Source organism: Cynara cardunculus (genome assembly GCF_001531365.2).
Source record: "Cynara cardunculus var. scolymus isolate 2C chromosome LG 15, CcrdV1, whole genome shotgun sequence".
In the NCBI taxonomy this organism is placed as follows: domain Eukaryota; kingdom Viridiplantae; phylum Streptophyta; class Magnoliopsida; order Asterales; family Asteraceae; genus Cynara; species Cynara cardunculus.
Window position 1 is genome coordinate 20,279,068 of NC_037542.1, and position 18,502 is coordinate 20,297,569.

The 18,502-nt window shown below is 35.7% G+C and overlaps 1 protein-coding gene and 1 pseudogene across 1 annotated transcript; both read left to right on the top strand.

Annotated features, from left to right (window-relative positions):
* The first annotated feature begins 5,011 nt into the window (after nt 1-5,011).
* Nucleotides 5,012-13,367, top strand: LOC112528661. Its single transcript, XM_025139682.1, has 2 exons — nt 5,012-6,598; nt 11,695-13,367. The coding sequence occupies exons 1-2, from the start codon at nt 5,012-5,014 to the stop codon at nt 13,306-13,308; spliced, it is 3,201 nt and encodes a 1,066-aa protein (XP_024995450.1). The 3' UTR covers nt 13,309-13,367.
* Nucleotides 13,368-15,461: 2,094 nt separating this feature from the next.
* On the top strand, nt 15,462-17,514 carry LOC112528036 (annotated as a pseudogene).
* The last annotated feature ends 988 nt before the right edge of the window (nt 17,515-18,502 follow it).

Genomic DNA, 18,502 nt, shown 5'->3' on the forward strand with positions numbered 1-18,502 from the left:
TCAAATGTCTTATAATATAGTATAGATATACGGAAATGTATCAGATCAATCTCCGTATCAAACGCGATTTATGGATGAGTTTGAGATTAAAGGTGATCGATGGTCCAGATCCCTTCTTACGCTTATCACTTTAACTCTTCTTTCACGATCATTTGCTATCTCCGATATATTCTCCAAAATGAAGAATCAAAAGTTAAAATTTTCTAAAGAAAATTGCTTTCATCTTCGATATCTTTTTTATATTACATTATAATAATGTCGGGTTCTGGTGAAGATGAAAGTTATGGTGAGAAGTAATCTCTATTATTGGATCAATACTAAATGAATATCAACACTAATAAGGTGCACCAGAAACAATCCATGGGTTAGAAGTGAGATCTCAAAAGTGATCAAGGGTCCAAACTCTTTTTACGTTTCTCGCCTTTAACTTTTATTCTCACACGAGCTTTCGTTGATTACAATATTAATTTATCTCTGCTAAACATTTAATTTAAAAAAATTTAATTGGTAAGGAAAAATAAAAAAAAATCCTTTTCCTAAAGTGCCGTTTAAATAAGTACAACTTTATTTTTTACGTAACTCACATGTCATTTTTTAAATTATTATATTTATTTTTTTATAACTAAACATATTAAATAACAATATAAAAATAATCAATATGATTAATTGTTCTAAATAATTATATTAAACGTATAGTTCAAAATTAATTAATAATTTTCAATTATTAATTAATATTTTTTAATCATTAATTAATAATAAATGATATTTTATTGATAATTAATGGTAATAAGTAATAATTAATATTAATCAGAGTTATAATTAAAAAAGGGATAATAAGCTCACAAACCGCTACTCCAAGTATTAACTTAAAGCATATCTGATACAAGGTTCTTATTAGCAAAAAGTGTAATGATTTGTAAAAACTACCATTGTGAAGAGGTTCTTATAAGAACCTCTTGCTTTCTAGGTTTTTGAACAAAAACTTTGGTTTTTACCATAAAGTTTGTGAGAAGTGATACTTTCCTTATTTTTGATTTTGTTTTATTGACTTTCTAATAATTAATTAATATGTATTAATATAATAATTATTGATGTTTAAAGAATCAATAGGACCCACCTTAATGTATTTCTAATTTCTATCAAAAGACAAAAGGCCTCTGTAATTTGTATATACGTCTCCCATTCGCCTCTATATATATCTTCATCATCTTATTTTTATAGTATCATTAAAAAAAAACTAAATATAACAGAGTCTTAAAAACAGATTAAAACGTCCATTTTTTTCCGGATCTTTGCACCTTCATAGTAACTAAACTTTGTTTGTGTAAGGGGCCGTTTACCAAACACTTACCCGGTAAGTGCTTACCTGTAAAATTTAACACTATTATTTACTTCCAAAATGACATCGTATGCAACAATTTACCCAATAAGCGCTTACCAGGAGTCACCGGATAAGACTCTTGGTCCTTGTCTCGCTCTTAGTGAGTAATATACTTGGTCCTTACCATATTCATCTGGTGAGGTAATGTTACTTGGTAAGCGTTTACTCGGATAAGCGTTTGGTAAACGGCCCCTAAGTTATGCTTTAATAATCCTTGAACAAATGTTTGTTGCCTAAAAAAAAGCAGTGTCATAGACGTTGTTTAGCTACCTTAATCCAAATGGTCATGAACAAAACAAAAATATTTTAAGTTTAAATCCCGATTTTATTAATATTTATTTTATTAATCAATAAAATAAAACAATGAGTCATGGGGGTGATTGCGTGAACGTGTCTCTTCACTTGAAAAAGTAGCAACATTTTAATGCCGATAAATAATGCACCGACCAAAATGGTCATTTTTTTCTTTTTTTTAATTAAAATCCTTTGAATATATATATATATATATATATATATATATATATATAATGTATACATTTTTATTTTAGTTTGTTTAAAAATAAGTGTTTGTTTTTAAAAGTAAATATTTATTTTTCCATTATACCCATAATCTTAGGTGAGATTCTAAATGGCTTGAAACGTGGTGTGGCTACGAGGTCAAGCCTCAAAGATTAAGAGTCACGACGAGGTTGCAACGTTTTTCAAAGCGTGATTTATGATGACAAGTGTTTACATCATATAAATTATTATACATGTATGCATATATATATATATATATATATATATATATTCTACTCTTACTCATTGATATTAAATAATTTAAATTGAGTTATACATTAGAAACTATTAGGTTATGGTGTGCCATAGGCTTAACGTGACATGACACACACACCCTTAAGCCACTGCACGTCATGACGGTTGTTGCGACGAATTTTTTTGAACACTGATCATAAGAGGGAGAAAAAGATTGTCTCTATTAACAAGAGTAAAGTCGACATTTGTTAAATTAAAAAGTGTAATAATTGTACATTTTTAAAACTATGTGTCATATTTATTGTGAACATTTATTTTGGAACAGATGAAGTATTTTTTTTAAATGAATCCTGTTTCATTTAAATTTATAATATTATAAGTTGAAACTCTATAATTATGACTGATTGAAAACGAATATAACGGTTTCACAAGGAAAGAATGTTTCATGCTCATTGCTCAACACAGGAAGCAACGATGGTTTAAAATGAGGAAACCTCAAAAAAGAACACCCATCAATTATTATAGAGTAAATTACGGATTTAGTCTATGTGGTTTGTATTTTTTATTTATAGTGGTCTCAAAATCAAAATAAATACAGATTTGGTACCTCTGGAACGTATTTTCACACTTATTGAGTCTCTCCCTCTAACGGATGTCAAAAAAATCTATTAAAGGTAGTGTGGTCTTTTTCTTATTTCTCTTAATTATCTGTTAAAGAATTAAAAAAAACTTATATAATACTTTTATTGTATTATATTTTATATCTGATGTTTAATATACATTAAACATAAACATAAAACACTTCTTCTTCATCTTCTCCAAGCATGAAGCATGAATAAACCTTAAAACTTTCAAAGACTGGACTCTGGAGGTTTAAACCCATAAATCGACACTGATCTAGAGGCCAAGCATCTCGTTTTTTGAATCATCATGAACTATAAAAACGATCTGGAGGTTCAATACCGAGAAATCAAACCTAGAAATATTTCAAACCCAAAACCGAAATCAAAACATAGCTTTGAACCTAAAACGATTCAAACCCAAAATCGAAACCCATATTTGAACCTAAAAAACCCAAAACCGAAATCTAAACACATGTTCGAAATCAAAATCGAAACCTAGATTCGAACCTAGAAACAAACTGAAGGGTTGATTTTATGGGTTTCATGGGAGAGGATTGTGAGGAAGTTGTAGCTTTCGTCTCCCTTTCATGTCATCGATCCAGTAGAAGATGGAATGTATATTAGAGATGGAGATGCTTGGAGTCTGGAATTGTTTGCCAGAAGAATCAAGGTTTCCATGGTGGTTGGAGACTGTAAGTCGCACAATGGTGTTAGCAAGTCGGACAGAGAAATCCCACAAAGGAAAAACCAAGATGCAGCGACGGTTGTGTCGGCAAGTTCCCATTCACTAAGTTTTTCTCATAACTGTAAGGATATTGGTCAAAAAATGTCTAGAAACTCGATCGTTTAAAATATGAAAGTTTGTTGGGTTTTTTTGATTTTAAAAAGTCACTCAAAATAAAATAATTTATTGGAGTTTTTTATAAAAATATAATAATTCAATTGTTTTTGTATATATATAATATTTGTTTTTAAAGGAAAGAAGCTTGGATGAGAAGGAAAGAATCATTGGATTTGGACTAATTGTCAAAAGCTTTGCGTCAAAGTTAGAATTTGGTCACAAAGACATGCAACTATTTCTTTGTTGCCTTCTCTACTTTTTTACTTGTATAGATATGGTATTTTAGTTTTTCAATATATATATATATATATATAGACTTGGGATCATATGAGACCAAATGTTTCTCGTGAGACCCGTAAGACTAATTCTCGACCCTTTACATCTACAATCTGAACATTCATAATCACAAAATTGTCACGAGACTTCTCAATAATCATAAAATTGTCACCGTGTAACTTTAAACCATTAGAGTCTTACGGGTCTCACGTGAACCCAACCCTATATATATATATATATATATATATATTTATATTTGACGAAGAAAATTGAATTATGTACTCTTTTAGAGTTCTTTTTGGTAACCCTGGGTTTTTGGGATAGCTTATGTGCAACGACTTAATCTCTCGGACGACAACAAATAACCTGGAGTCATCCCAGATGAATCTTCATGGCTACAAGGGTTTTGCCAGGGCCTGGATTCATTGAGATAGATGAGATTTTCCATTATATTCACATGAGCCGTAACTAGTGCGTTACAACCCAAATGGTTGATAGTTCTATTTATGTTACAAACAAAATTAGAAGGTTGCATGTTAAAATCGTATTCTATTGGATGTTTAAGGTGTAGTTATCGTAACAATATTTTTAAAATTTTGGATAAAAAGTTCATTATTGATAACTTCAATTGGTGCCACATGGAACCTACTTTCAAAGACATCAATAAGCGACGTAATCAAAATCGGAACATGTCTTGTATTTAAGCAAAATCGTCTCACCTCTTCATCAACTGAACTACATATCAGAAACAACCGTATTTTATATACATACTAGCCTATGATTATATAAATATAATGGATTTTGGATGCTCCAAAACATTACGCTACCATAATGTAATGTGCTTCCGACAATGAAAGTCGACCATAATGATCCGAGACTCGAGAGACTCGTCGCTCAACGGAAAGTCCACATTAAAATTGTTCCTTGTAACATCAGTCACTTTGTTAATTTATAGTAATTAAAGTAATAAATTAATTCAAAAACATTTATTTTAAATAAAATAAAATCTAATATTTTGGTTTCCAAGTTATAAGGTCGGCAACAAAATCAGACTCCATCAAGATTCTTGTTCCATTCCCCTGTTTCTCGGAGTAAATTCCTTTCCTTTCCCCATCTATAAATACATACTCAATCGCCATGGATAACAAGAAAAGAAAGCTTCAGACAACAACTATGGAAGTAGCCAGCGATATCTTTGTGCTGCCATTTCTTGGTCAAGGTCACCTCTTCCCAGCTATGGAGCTCTGCAAGAATCTCTCTTCTCATAACTACAATGTTACCCTCATCATCCCTTCTCACGTTTCTTCATCTATTCCCTCCACCTTTACCAACCACTCCTCTTTCATTCATGTCGTCGAGGTCTCCGTCTCGTCGCCACCGGAGACCGCCGACGAACCTGGATCTGGAAAAAAGGAGGTTCCGCCACCAGCTTCTATGGGGCACCCACTTCAAGAACAGAACAAACAGATGGGTGAGGGAATCAAAGCGTTCCTATCCAAACGATCCGGAGTCCGACCCGTGTGTGTTGTGATCGACATCATGATGAACTGGAGCAAGGAGATTTTCGTAAATCACGAGATTCCGGTGGCATCTTTCTTCACTTCCGGCGCAATCGCATCCGCCATGGATTGCGGGAAGTGGAAGGCACAGGTAGGAGACATGAAGCCCGGTGAGATCCGAGTGATTCCCGGGTTGCCTACAGAAATGGCCGTCACTTTTTCGGATCTAAGTAAAGGCCGGAGAGGAAGACCTCAAAGACCGAACCGGCCTTCCGATGGAAACACCGGACCACCAAACCAGATGAGGTCCGGACATCCCCGTGGAATCAGGGGACGTGGTCCGCCTTCACCAGGCCAGAAGCCACGTTGGCTGGACGAGGTGGATGGCTCAGTGGCCTTGCTAATCAACACCTGTGACGATCTCGAACATTTATTCATCAACTACATCGCCGAACAAACCAAGCTTCCGGTCTGGGGGGTCGGTCCACTACTTCCGGAGAAATTTTGGAAATCCGCCGGTTCAATCCTCCATGATCACGAGATGAGATCGAACCACAAATCCAATTACACAGAAGGTCAGGTGATCGAATGGTTGGAATCAAAGCCATATGGATCTGTAATCTATGTCTCATTTGGGAGTGAGGTTGGACCCTCGATCGAAGAGTACAAAGAACTAGCCAAATCATTGGAAGAATCGGAGCATCCATTCATTTGGGTGATCCAACCAGGTTCCGGTAAAACCAACATGCCCCGATCCTTCTTGGGGACAGCTCAAACCGACCCCGATTCCGAAGAAGAAGAAGGGTATTATCCAGAAGGGTTAGACGTGAAAGTCGGGAAGAGAGGTTTGATCATCACCGGATGGGCACCACAACTGTTGATTCTGAGCCACCCATCCACCGGCGGCTTCTTATCACATTGTGGGTGGAACTCGACCGTGGAAGCCATCGGCCGTGGGGTTCCGATCTTGGCATGGCCGATCGGAATTGATCAGTTTGACAATGCGAAGCTGGTGGCAAAGCATCTGAAGATCGGGCACATGATTTCAAGTGGTGGTAATGAGGGAAAATTCAAGAAAGACGATATAATAGCCGGAATTGAGAAGGTAATGGGTGATGAAAAGGTGCGTAATAAGGCGAAGGAATTTGGTAACGAATTCGGGAGTGGTTTTCCGGCGAGTTCTGTGAATGGATTGGGTGCTTTTGTTGAGTTAATTAGGTCAAAAGCAACCTGATTGACTTTGTGTCAGCATTTTCTTGATTACATATATACGTAAGCATGTATGAATTTCTCCTCGAACCAATTATTTATGTATGTTGGTTTCATTTGTACCAATCTTTTTACTCAATGATAGTATAGCATTGTAAAAATACTAAATGTTTGTTTTTTAAATTGTGTTAAAATCCAAAGTCTGATTTTATTTCTAATTTATAATAGGTGGTTTTGAAATATGAAATATTGATCAGTAAAATTGTTTTTGCGTCTGAAGTTTAAAATTTGAATCGATCAAACTATTGTAAAAATATAAAAGATAAATAATTTTTTTATAAAAGTATAAAAAATAAATAGTTGTTGCTAACAAATCTCTTCCGGCACCCAAAATATGAACAATTTGACAGAGAGCGGATGAAGATTAAAAAGTATCAATGAATACGTTTACCACTTAAAATTTAAGAGACCATTTAGAGTTTTTAAGCTTTTATTTTATAAATAAAACAAATATTATTAATACCCAAACGTCTGAATGAATTAGATTTCAGAAATATTAATAGATAATTTTGAAAAAAAAAAAAAACATGCCTTAAGAAACTGTTTGATCTAATTTTTATTTGTTGTCATCTTAAAGGTGGTGATTGTGTATACAAACTGAAATAAGGTTTGTTTCAGATTAAATTGGATTTATCTTTTTTCTTTCTATAATACACATATAAATCTAGAGTTCTGGGCCGAAACGTGTTCGTGTGTGAACTACCATAAAGAAGACCTTTGTTGGTTTCTTAGTGTTCCGTCAAATTCCATGTTTAATCTATATGTGTACGAATTTTAAATACCTTATGGTGTGTGATTTAATTAATTCATCATTGGATACAACTACAGGTTTTAGATTTAAAAAAGGTTTTCTAACTTATTTTGTAACTAAATTAATTTTCCGTTGGGTTTAACAGTTACAAATTTGCATTAATACCCAACAAAAATCATTCCATCAAACCAAACACTCTTAAATTGATACGAGTTGACCTAATTTTCAGTCTTCAGTGATGTTTTGCTCATGAATACAACATCATATTAGTTAATCGGAATAATAGGTTACGGGATTTGGTTGGGATTATGCCATGACAATCGTTTCTCTGTTTCCACCTCCTCATCCTCATCGTCCATTAAATCTCCCAACCTGAAAACCACATCCTTGCCCTCCTCATCACTTAGGTCTCATTTGAGTTGCAGGATTGAATTGGATTTGGTGGGATTTGAAATTCAATTCTATTCCAATCCCATATTTGGTTTAAAGAATTTCATAGATTTGAAATAAAATGAAATCCCACAAACATATGATTTTGAATCTCATAGAGTTGGTTGGTAATGGTTTCATAGGATTTTTGTGTAATAATTGTTTAAAATATGTTTAAACATTTGTTTTGTAATAATTAATTAATAAGAAAATAATTTAATTATTTTTATAATTATTTATAAAAAATTGGAATTCAATTTCATTTCAAATCTTACAAACCAAACATACCAAATATTACAAATCATTCCACGGAATCCAAATCTCTCAAAACCATTCCATCAAACTGAAGGTCCACTTAGGGTTTTGTATCCACTACTTTTTCATTCCACTTAAACAAGCGACATTATATATTTATATGATTTTAAACTTGCAAAAGTAAATATTGGAATAAATTTAAACATTTCTAAAGATTAAAACGTAAGCATAAAAGAAACCAAAATTAATGGTGGGAGGAAAGAGGATAAATTACAAATATTAAAAAAACATTATGATATCTAAATTTTGGAATAAAATTGATTAAATGTAAATCTAATCCAAATATTTCTCCAAAATGTGTTATTTGTATTGACTATCAGAACAAACATTCAGTAGATTTTAAATTAGATCAAACGAAATATTACGTATTTATGATAATGTGGTTATTTTAATTGTTTTGTCTTATCATATCTACCATACAATTACTGTAGTCATGCTTTAGTCGTATCAAACATAAAACAAACAATTAGTCTCGTCCATCCAGTAATGTCTCGTCTTATCCACCCTGCATATGAAACGTTAACCAAAACAACCACATAAAATAAAAATATTTGATTATTTTTTCACTTAAAAGTACAAATAATTTAAACAAAATTAAAAGGTCGGCAACAAAATCATACTCCAATATCCAACTTAAAATTCTTCTCCTTGTCGACCACCTTCTTCCATTCCCCTCTTTTCTCTTTATATATATATATATATATATATAGACTTGAGATCATGTGAGATCAATTGTTTTTCGTGAGACCCGTAAGACCAATTCTCAACCCTTGGATTAGATTTACAATCGTCAGATCTGAACATTTATAAACGCCACGAGACTTCTCACTAATTACGAAATTGCCACCTTGCAACTTTGCAACCATTAGATCATTAATTCATAAATTTGATCAATGAACATAAATTGGTCTTACGGGTCTCACGAAAAACCCTTGGTCTCACGTGAACCCAACCCTCTATATATATATATAAGGTTGGATTCACGTGAGACCAGCCTATTTTCGTAAAACTCGTGAGATCACATTTTTACACTTGAAACTTCACAGCAAAAACACTGTAAAAGTTAAAAAAAAATCGAACATTCATAGCAAAAACACTGTGAAAATTAAAAAAAGTCACTTTCACAGCATTTTGCTGTGAAGTTTCAAGTGTAAAAAAAAAGTGGTCTCACGGGTCTCACGAAAACATGCTGATCTCACATGATCCAAGTCTATATATATATAGGGGATCATTCAAGAGAGAACTGATTAGTTTGTGGTAACTTTGAGGTCCAATCTCAACCACAAATCAAAGGATAAATTAGGAAATTAATAATTATGGTAGTTTGGGTTAAAATTATAATTAGATGACATTTTAGGTATTTTTAAAAAACTCCTCTCTTCTCTCTCCTCTCTCATCTTTCATCTCTCCGACCTCCGGTGAACAAAAATCCGGCAGATACCAAGTAATCACAAAGATATACATTATGATACCCATTATGATATCTATTGTGATATGTCGTGATACCATTTAATTTTATTTTTTAGTTAGAGCCACAATATTATGACGTGGATATTGTTAAGGAGTGACATTTTAAGTCGATTTCTCTAAAATTACACTTGTTTTAGACAAAATCAATTTTAATATTTTGATTTCCAAATTAAAAGGGGTTTTCTAACCCCACCTCCTCCTACAATTTTATACACCATCCCTTATACTAAAAGATAAAAAAACAATTAAATGACAAAACTTAAATATTTTCATTTTTAACTTTTTTATGTTTTAATTTTTAACCCTAACTTTTTTATATTTTAACTTTTAACATTTTACTTTTTTAACATGTTTTATATTATTATTAATTAATTAAATATTAATAATACATATTTCAAATATAAATTAAATTTATTAATTAAAACTTTGATTTTTCATGTTAAATCAACATATTCACGAGTAAGAGTACGCTCTATATAATAATAAAATATTAATAATACATATTTCAAATATAAATTAAATYTATTAATTAAAACTTTGATTTCTCATGTTAAATCAACATATTCACGAGTAAGAGTACGCTCTATATATTCTTCATATGCATTGAATYTATGTTGATACGRGACAATCCATGTACTTGCATCTTCAAAACGGTAACATGTCCAATGGTGCGTAAGTGTGGACATTGGATATTCTCCATTTAATACCACCTTTATGTAATGGTTACCATTAACATGCACTATTGCAATTGCCACGTGTTGAGATGATGACGGAGGTTGTGTCCTAAACGGTAAGTATGTCACACTGCCTGCCATATTGAGAACATGCAGTATGACATTGAACCTTGAAGCCGTTAGAATGCCCATTTCAGGCATAACAATCCAATGCGCAACTGGTGCAAAGACGCCCTTTTGGAAAAAAAATTAGCGCTTCGTGAATGCGTAAGCACTCATCGCCAATCACATAGGAGTAATATTGTCCATACTCAGTTAGTTCAATCATTAACTCTTTGCGGATATTGTCCCAGGCGTCTTCATGACCACCCAGACAAGTAGATATCGCTCGAAATCCACAATTTTCATCGCCTAATACATCTTGTATTTGTATGATGTATGGATGAAATAAACTCGGGATTTGATCAAGATACAGATGTCGGGTGGTGGGTTGTCGTTGGAGATAGGAACTATGCCTCGTTGATTCTTGATGCCTCAAATCTTCAGAGTTAATAATTGATGGCACGTTAGAACAACTACGTCTACGGTCTTCAATAATTCTTTCATTTGTACAAGTAAGTATTAATAAACCTAAATATCAATTAACATAATATTGTACCTCGTTGGTGAAAAATTYTGGTGTTGTTATCAAATCTTCTCCCATATTTGATGTATATTGAAGAATGAGAGAGTTATATATTGAAGAAAAATGAGAGTTATATAAGAGAGTGAAATATCGAATGAACGATTCATTCGTTCGTTCGATATATATATATCGATTTTTTTTTACTTTATTTCAAATCAATAACTTTACTTTATTTCAAATCAATAACTTTATTTTATTTCAAATCAGTAACTTTACTTTATTTCAAATCAAATTATTTTTACAATTAAATAAATGACTATAAATGTAAATATTAAAAATATTAAGTCAAAAAATATTCAATATTGAGCTTATTTCGAAGGTATTGACGCGACGATTATAATGGTGTAACTTGTTAAAATTAAAATATATTTTTTAAATATATTTTAATTGATATACGATTATGTATGTTAATTTGATCAGGATATAAAATAAAAATTTTAAAAGGAAAAGATATAAAGTGAATTAATTAACTAATTATAAAGGTAAAATATGTAAATTTAAATTTTTAAAATTCTTCAACAGTGAATTGTGAGTGTCTGAGAGGGGAAGGTTGTGAGAGAGGTAACAAAGTGCAGGGGTAAAAAGTGTTCCAGGGGCGGCAATATCAACCCCCAATTAAAAAGGTCGGCAACAAAAAGCAGAGTCGACATTCTTCCCTTGTGGACTGCCTTTCTCTCATTCCCCCTTTCTTCTTGGAGTCCTTTCCTTAACATACCTACACCATTTCTATCTATAAATACATACTCAATCAATCACCATGGATCACCAACAAAACAGAGCTTCTAACTACAGCCATGGATTTGGAAGCAGCCGCCGATATCTTTGTCCTACCATTCCTTGGTCAAGGTCATCTCTTCCCAGCTATGGAGCTCTGCAAGAATCTCTCTTCTCATCGTTACAATGTTACCCTCATCATCCCTTCTCACCTTTCCTCATCTATACCCTCCACCTTTACCAACCACTCCTCTTTTATTCATGTCGTCGAAATCTCCGTCTCGTCGCCACCGGAGACGGCCGACGAACCCGGATCTGGAAAAAAGGAGGTTCCGCCACCAGCTCCTATGGGGAACCCGCTTCACAATCAGAACATACAGATGGGTGAAGGAATCAAGTCGTTCTTGTCCACAGGATCCGGAGTCCGACCCACGTGTGTTGTGATTGACGTCATGATGAGCTGGAGCAAGGAGATTTTCGTAAATCACGAGGTCCCGGTGGTGTCTTTCTTCACTTCCGGCGCAATCGCATCCACCATGGATTACGGGAAGTGGAAGGCACAGGTAGGAGACATGAAGCCAGGTGAGATCCGAGTGATTCCCGGCTTGCCTACACAAATGGCTGTGACTTTTGCAGATCTAAGCAGAGGTCCCCGAGGAAAACCACAACGATCGAACCGGCCTGCCGATGGAAACACCGGACCGCCTAGTGGATTTAGGGGCCGTGGTCCGCCTACACCAGGCCAGAAGCCACGTTGGCTGGACGAGGTGGATGGCTCGGTGGCCTTGCTCATCAACACCTGTGATCATCTTGAACGTTTATTCATCGATTACCTCGCTGAACAAACCAAGCTTCCGGTCTGGGGCGTCGGGCCACTGCTACCGGAACAGTTTTGGAAATCAGCTGGTTCAATCCTCCATGATCACGACATGAGATCAAACCACAAATCCAATTACACAGAAGATGAGGTGATCCAATGGTTGGAATCAAAGCCATATGGATCCGTAATCTATATCTCATTTGGGAGTGAGGTTGGACCCTCGATTGAAGAGTACAAAGAACTAGCCAAATCGTTGGAAGAATCAAAGCAGCCATTCATTTGGGTGATCCAGCCAGGTTCCGGTAAATCCGGCGTTCCACGATCCTTCCTTGGGGGAGCTCATACTGACACCGAAGAAGAAGATGAAGAAGAAGGATACTATCCTGAAGGGTTAGACGTGAAAGTCGGGAAGAGAGGTTTGATCATCACGGGATGGGCACCACAGCTGCTGATTCTGAGCCACCCATCTACCGGCGGCTTCTTATCACATTGTGGGTGGAACTCAACCGTGGAGGCCATCGGCCGCGGGGTACCGATCTTGGCGTGGTCAATCCGTGGTGATCAGTTCGACAATGCAAAACTGGTTGCGAAGCATCTGAAGATAGGGCACATTATATCGAATGAGGATGGGCGGCATGGAAAGTTGAAAAGGGATGATATAGCAGCCGGAATTGAGAAACTTATGAGTGATGAAAAGGTACGTAATCAAGCCAAGGAACTTAGCAAAGAATTCGAGAGTGGATTTCCGGTGAGTTCTGTGAATGGATTGGGTGCTTTTGTGGAGTTTATCAGCTCAAAAGCAACATGATTGACTTTATGTATATACATACATTCATGTATGAATTTCTTCATCATTTTTCTCTCAAACTAACTATTTATGTTAGTTCATACTTCTTATGATTTGTAGTCAACAAATCTTTTTATTCCAAGCATGTTACCAAAAACTACTAAGAAATTGTTCAATTTCTTCTAGGTAGTGTTTGGTACGAAGACAGAACGGCGCAAGTCAGTCTAATTGTCTGTCCCATGTTTGGTACGAACTAAGACAGGACATGACAAAACTGTTAAAATGACCATATTACTCATAAATGTTGTTCAATGTTATTTTATATCATATAATGATTGTAAAATGACAACAAATCAACCAAAATATATTTTAATTATATAGTTTTTATAATCAAGTTTAATACATTAAATAAATCCAAAAAAATGACAAGTTTTTATAATCAAGTTTAATACATTAAATATTCCATACTTTAACGAGTACAAACAAGTCATTCCGGTCTATCTCTACAAAAAAACACAAAACAAAGTAACAAACATAGTCAAAACAATGACCGAAGATACCTTTTTCATATGCATTTTCAATAAGCAATGACCCAAGATACCTTTTTCATATGATTTTTTCAACAAACATTAAACCATTTATTCTAGCCCACTGTTTTGAATCTTTATGTGCAATTAGAAGAAAAAGAATTGTATGATATTGATTTATAAATCAAATAAACCATTTACAACTCACTGTTTTGAAACGTCCCCCCAAACCTCTGCCCCTCCAACCCCCCCAATCTGGTGTTAACTGCATTTACTGCTGTGCGATTTACGCAGAAATTTGAACATGTGGTTTTTTAATGGTATTTAAACGACCTTTTAGTGAGGGGATTTTGTTAGGGTTTACCGTCAATAATTCAATAGAAGAAACAAAAATCATCAAGTTTTGTCCTATCAAATTTAAAAATAGTCCATCTTGTCCCATGTATTTTTTGTCCATGGCATGCCAAACATGGGACTATTTTTTTTGTCCCGTCCCGTCCCATATAGTTTGCATACCAAACGCACCCTTAGGTTTATTTATGGTTATTTTTTATACTATAATAGTACCCGCGTAATGCAGCGAAATATATTTCGATTTAGTATGTAACACAAATCGAAATTAAGTTAATCATGGAATGATAAGAATTTAATGATTCTCCCAACTATTGATCATAGAAAAAGCACTACCATTTGCATTGACATCTCTATAGTGTGTCATTTGGTCTCTTTCAAGACTTCAAATGTTTCTACATGTTCCTCCGGTTCCCAACTCCCTTTCTGTGGATGACGATTGCAACCTTCATCATGTTCCGTCGTTAATTAACTTCATCAAGATAGTTGATTGTAACAAAAAATATCATAATTGAATGAACAAATTTCCGGATAAACCTAGGTTTTGAATTAAGATGCTTGACGTTAGAGTTTAAAGCGGTACAAATCATAAATCAATCAAGCTATCAGAAGCAATGGTCAATCAATACAGCCACCCATAAAGTTGAAGCTTACCTTGAAAGAGAAGCAATCAAGATTTGAGGATGAGAAGCAATCAAGCTCTGGGGAAGTAAACCTAAACCGACAAAAAGACAAACAAAGAAACCATAAAGAATCGATACGTAATGAGTAAAAAACAAAGAAGCAAAAATTGATACATACCATAAATCAATCAGAAGCAATGGTCGATACCCATGAGGTTAAAGCTTACCTTGAAAGAGAAGCAACCGAACTTTGGGGAAGGGAAGTTGACGGTGATTATAAGAAATACGGAGTGAAAACCGCCTATTAAATATGCAATCAATAATAACTATCTACTTTTTAAAAAAGATAGATTCTAAAGATGTTTGTTGGATTAGAAAGATTATAGGGAAAGAATAAAGATTTCAATGAGTAACATGCTTAAAAAACATGTACAGCAACTAATATTTTTGAATTTTAAGAAATTAATTCTACCTTGGGCGGCTTCGGTTTTCCCACAAGGTACGGTTACCATTTGACTACCTATTCAAGAAAAAAGGACACAGGGATCAACACGTGTATCAGGACACGCATCAAATCCTGAGTAAGTATTTGACTCTCTACTCCATCATATAATTTCACTGCATTCCCACCACCTTCAATATATATTATATATCCATCTATATCTTCAATAACCAAACTCATACCAAGAACAGATAGCTTCAAACTACAGCCATGGAAGCAGTCCGTGGTGATATCCTTTTAGTACCATTCTTTGGCCAAGGTCACCTCTTCCCAGCTATGGAGCTCTGCAGGAAACTATCTTCCCATAACTTTAATATCTCCCTAATCATCCCTTCTCACGTTTCTTCATCTATTCCCTCCACGTTTTCCGACCACTCCTCTTTCGTTCATGTTGTTAACATCTCCGTTGCCGGTTCACCGCCACCGGAAACTGTTGAAGAATCCGAATCTGGGAAGGAGGTTCCGCCATCAGCTCCTAGGGGGAACCCTCTCCGTCACCAGAATTTGCAGATGGGTGAGGGAATCGAGTCGTTCCTGTCCGCAAGGTCTGAAGTAAAGCCCACGTGTGTTGTGATGGACGTCATGATGAGCTGGAGCAAGGATATTTTCGTAAATCACCAGATTCCGGTGGTGTCTTTCTTTACTTCCGGTGCAACCGCTGCCGCCATGGAATACGGAAGATGGAAGGCCCATGTAGGAGATATGAAGCCCGGTGAGACCCGAGTGCTTCCTGGATTACCTACAGAAATGGCCGTCACTTTTGCGGATCTAAGTAGAGGTCCAAGAGGAAGGTCTCAGAGACCAAACCGGCCTACAGGTCATCCCGTAGGGTCACCACATAGCATGAGGTTCGGACCGCCCGCTGGACCGAGAGGTGGTGGTCCGCCTCCACCAGGCCACAAGCCACGTTGGGTGGACGAGGTTGAGGGCTCGGTGGCCTTGCTTATCAATACTTGTGACAATCTCGAGCGTTTGTTCATCGATTACATTGCTGAACAAACCAAGCTTCCGGTCTGGGGTATTGGACCGCTGCTACCTGAGCAGTTTTGGCGATCAGCCGGTTCAATCCTCTATGATCATGAGATGAGATCGAACCACAAATCGAATTTCACAGAAGATCAGGTGATCGAATGGTTAGAATCGAAGCCATATGGATCAGTAATCTATATCTCGTTTGGGAGTGAGGTTGGACCCACAATCGAAGAGTACAAAGAACTAGCCAACTCCTTGGAAGAGGCGGACCAGCCTTTCATATGGGTGATCCAACCGGGTTCAGGTAAGACCAGCATTCCCCGATCCTTCTTGGGGGCAGCTCAAACGGACACCGAATCCGAAGAAGAAGAAGGGTATTATCCTGAGGGATTAGACGTGAAAGTTGGGAAGAGAGGTTTGATCATCACCGGATGGGCACCACAACTGTTGATTCTGAGCCACCCATCTACCGGTGGCTTCTTATCACATTGTGGGTGGAACTCAACCGTTGAGGCGATTGGCCGTGGGGTACCTATCTTGGCATGGCCGATCCGGGGTGATCAGTTCGACAATGCGAAACTGGTGGCCAACCATCTGAAGATGGGGTACATAATATCAAGTGGTGCTAACGAGGAGGGGCGGGCAGGAAAGTTGAAGAAATATGATATAGCAGCAGGAATTGTGAGACTAATGGATGATGAAAAGGTGCATAATCGGGCAAAGGAACTTAGCAAAGAATTCCAGAGTGGATTTCCAGCTAGTTCAGTGAGTGCATTGGGTGCTTTTGTGAAGTTTATTAGCTCAAAAGCAACCTGATTGGTTTAACTAGTAGGAATTCTGTGCCAGATCATAATGTATGTTGTCACTAAACTTAAAAAGACGAAGGCTTTGCATTTGAACTACTATTTGCACACCAATTTCACGTTTCTTTATTCATTTTCTAAGGAAATGGAACAATCTTCTATTGTTTTCCATTATTGATCTTAACACGCTGATGGCACAAAAGAATTATGCAACCTCTGGCAACTAAAAAGAAAAATTTAAGAAGAGTAGGATGAAAGCCAACCACTTTCGAGATCATTGCTGTGACTCTGGTTCTGACTTTGGATCTGCATCTGGTTCCGGTTCTAACTTGGGAAAAATAGCATATTACTCGCTCCAAATTGGAAATACTTTGCAGCACCTGTTACTCGTTCAGACATCTCAAAAGAAAATCAAATTTGTCATTCGAGCCAGATGAACAATGGATAAGAGTTCAAAGCAATTATGTCTTCAGACAGTTAAAAATTCTCTAGTCCCATTCTTCTTGTGATTCTTCCATTTCAAATGCAATCCAAGGGTAAACAATGAATTGAATCCACTTCAAATATGATACACTAAGATCGTCTGAAGGAACAAGCTCACAATTTATGCACACAAATACCCTAAGTAGCGGAGTTTACAATGAATAATGGGTAAGAACATGAATCAGCAGCTAAAATGCAAGAGAAAGAACACAAGGAAAACATGTGACTTAACTAGATCAATCTACCGAAGCACAATCATGAGAAATATAATTCTGTTCCTTACTTTTTTGGTTATTTTTCTTCTGTTTCTCTACTCTGAGAGCTTTTCAAAATGACCAAGTTCCATATGATTCTTGAAACGTTGCTTCTAGATCCTCCTCATACTATGAGGATCTATGGCATTCTTGAGAAAGGAATGTGGCACAAATATGCTATCTTCTGTGTTTAAGTTTCATTAATCCTGTCCAATTTGATCAGCTTGACGACTGAATCCATGAGCGGAATCTGCCTATACGATCTACTTGTCTTCGAATCTATGTTTTGTTGCAACATTGCAATCACATTTTGTTCAAATTTCGAGAAAATCCTGATTGTCCAATTCCAGTTTATTAGGGATTTTTGCTATGATTTTGATATGGTGTACCTGGTTCTTACAACTAAATGCAATGAAGAAACTAAAATTCATCATGTCTGATCTTATAATCTGCTTCTTAGGCATCGTTTTTAATGATCTAGAAGAAATGCCAATATCATGAATGCTAGATAACAAAACACAATCACAATGCATAACAGCATTCAGTATCGATCCAAATGAACGAGATGAGCCATTACCATATCATCCACATACTTCTTTCCTCTTGTAATACGCTCGCGATCCCGACTCACCGATCCAAATACCGCATATGAACGAAAGATTTCCAATCTTCCTCTTCACGGCACCATCCACACGCCATA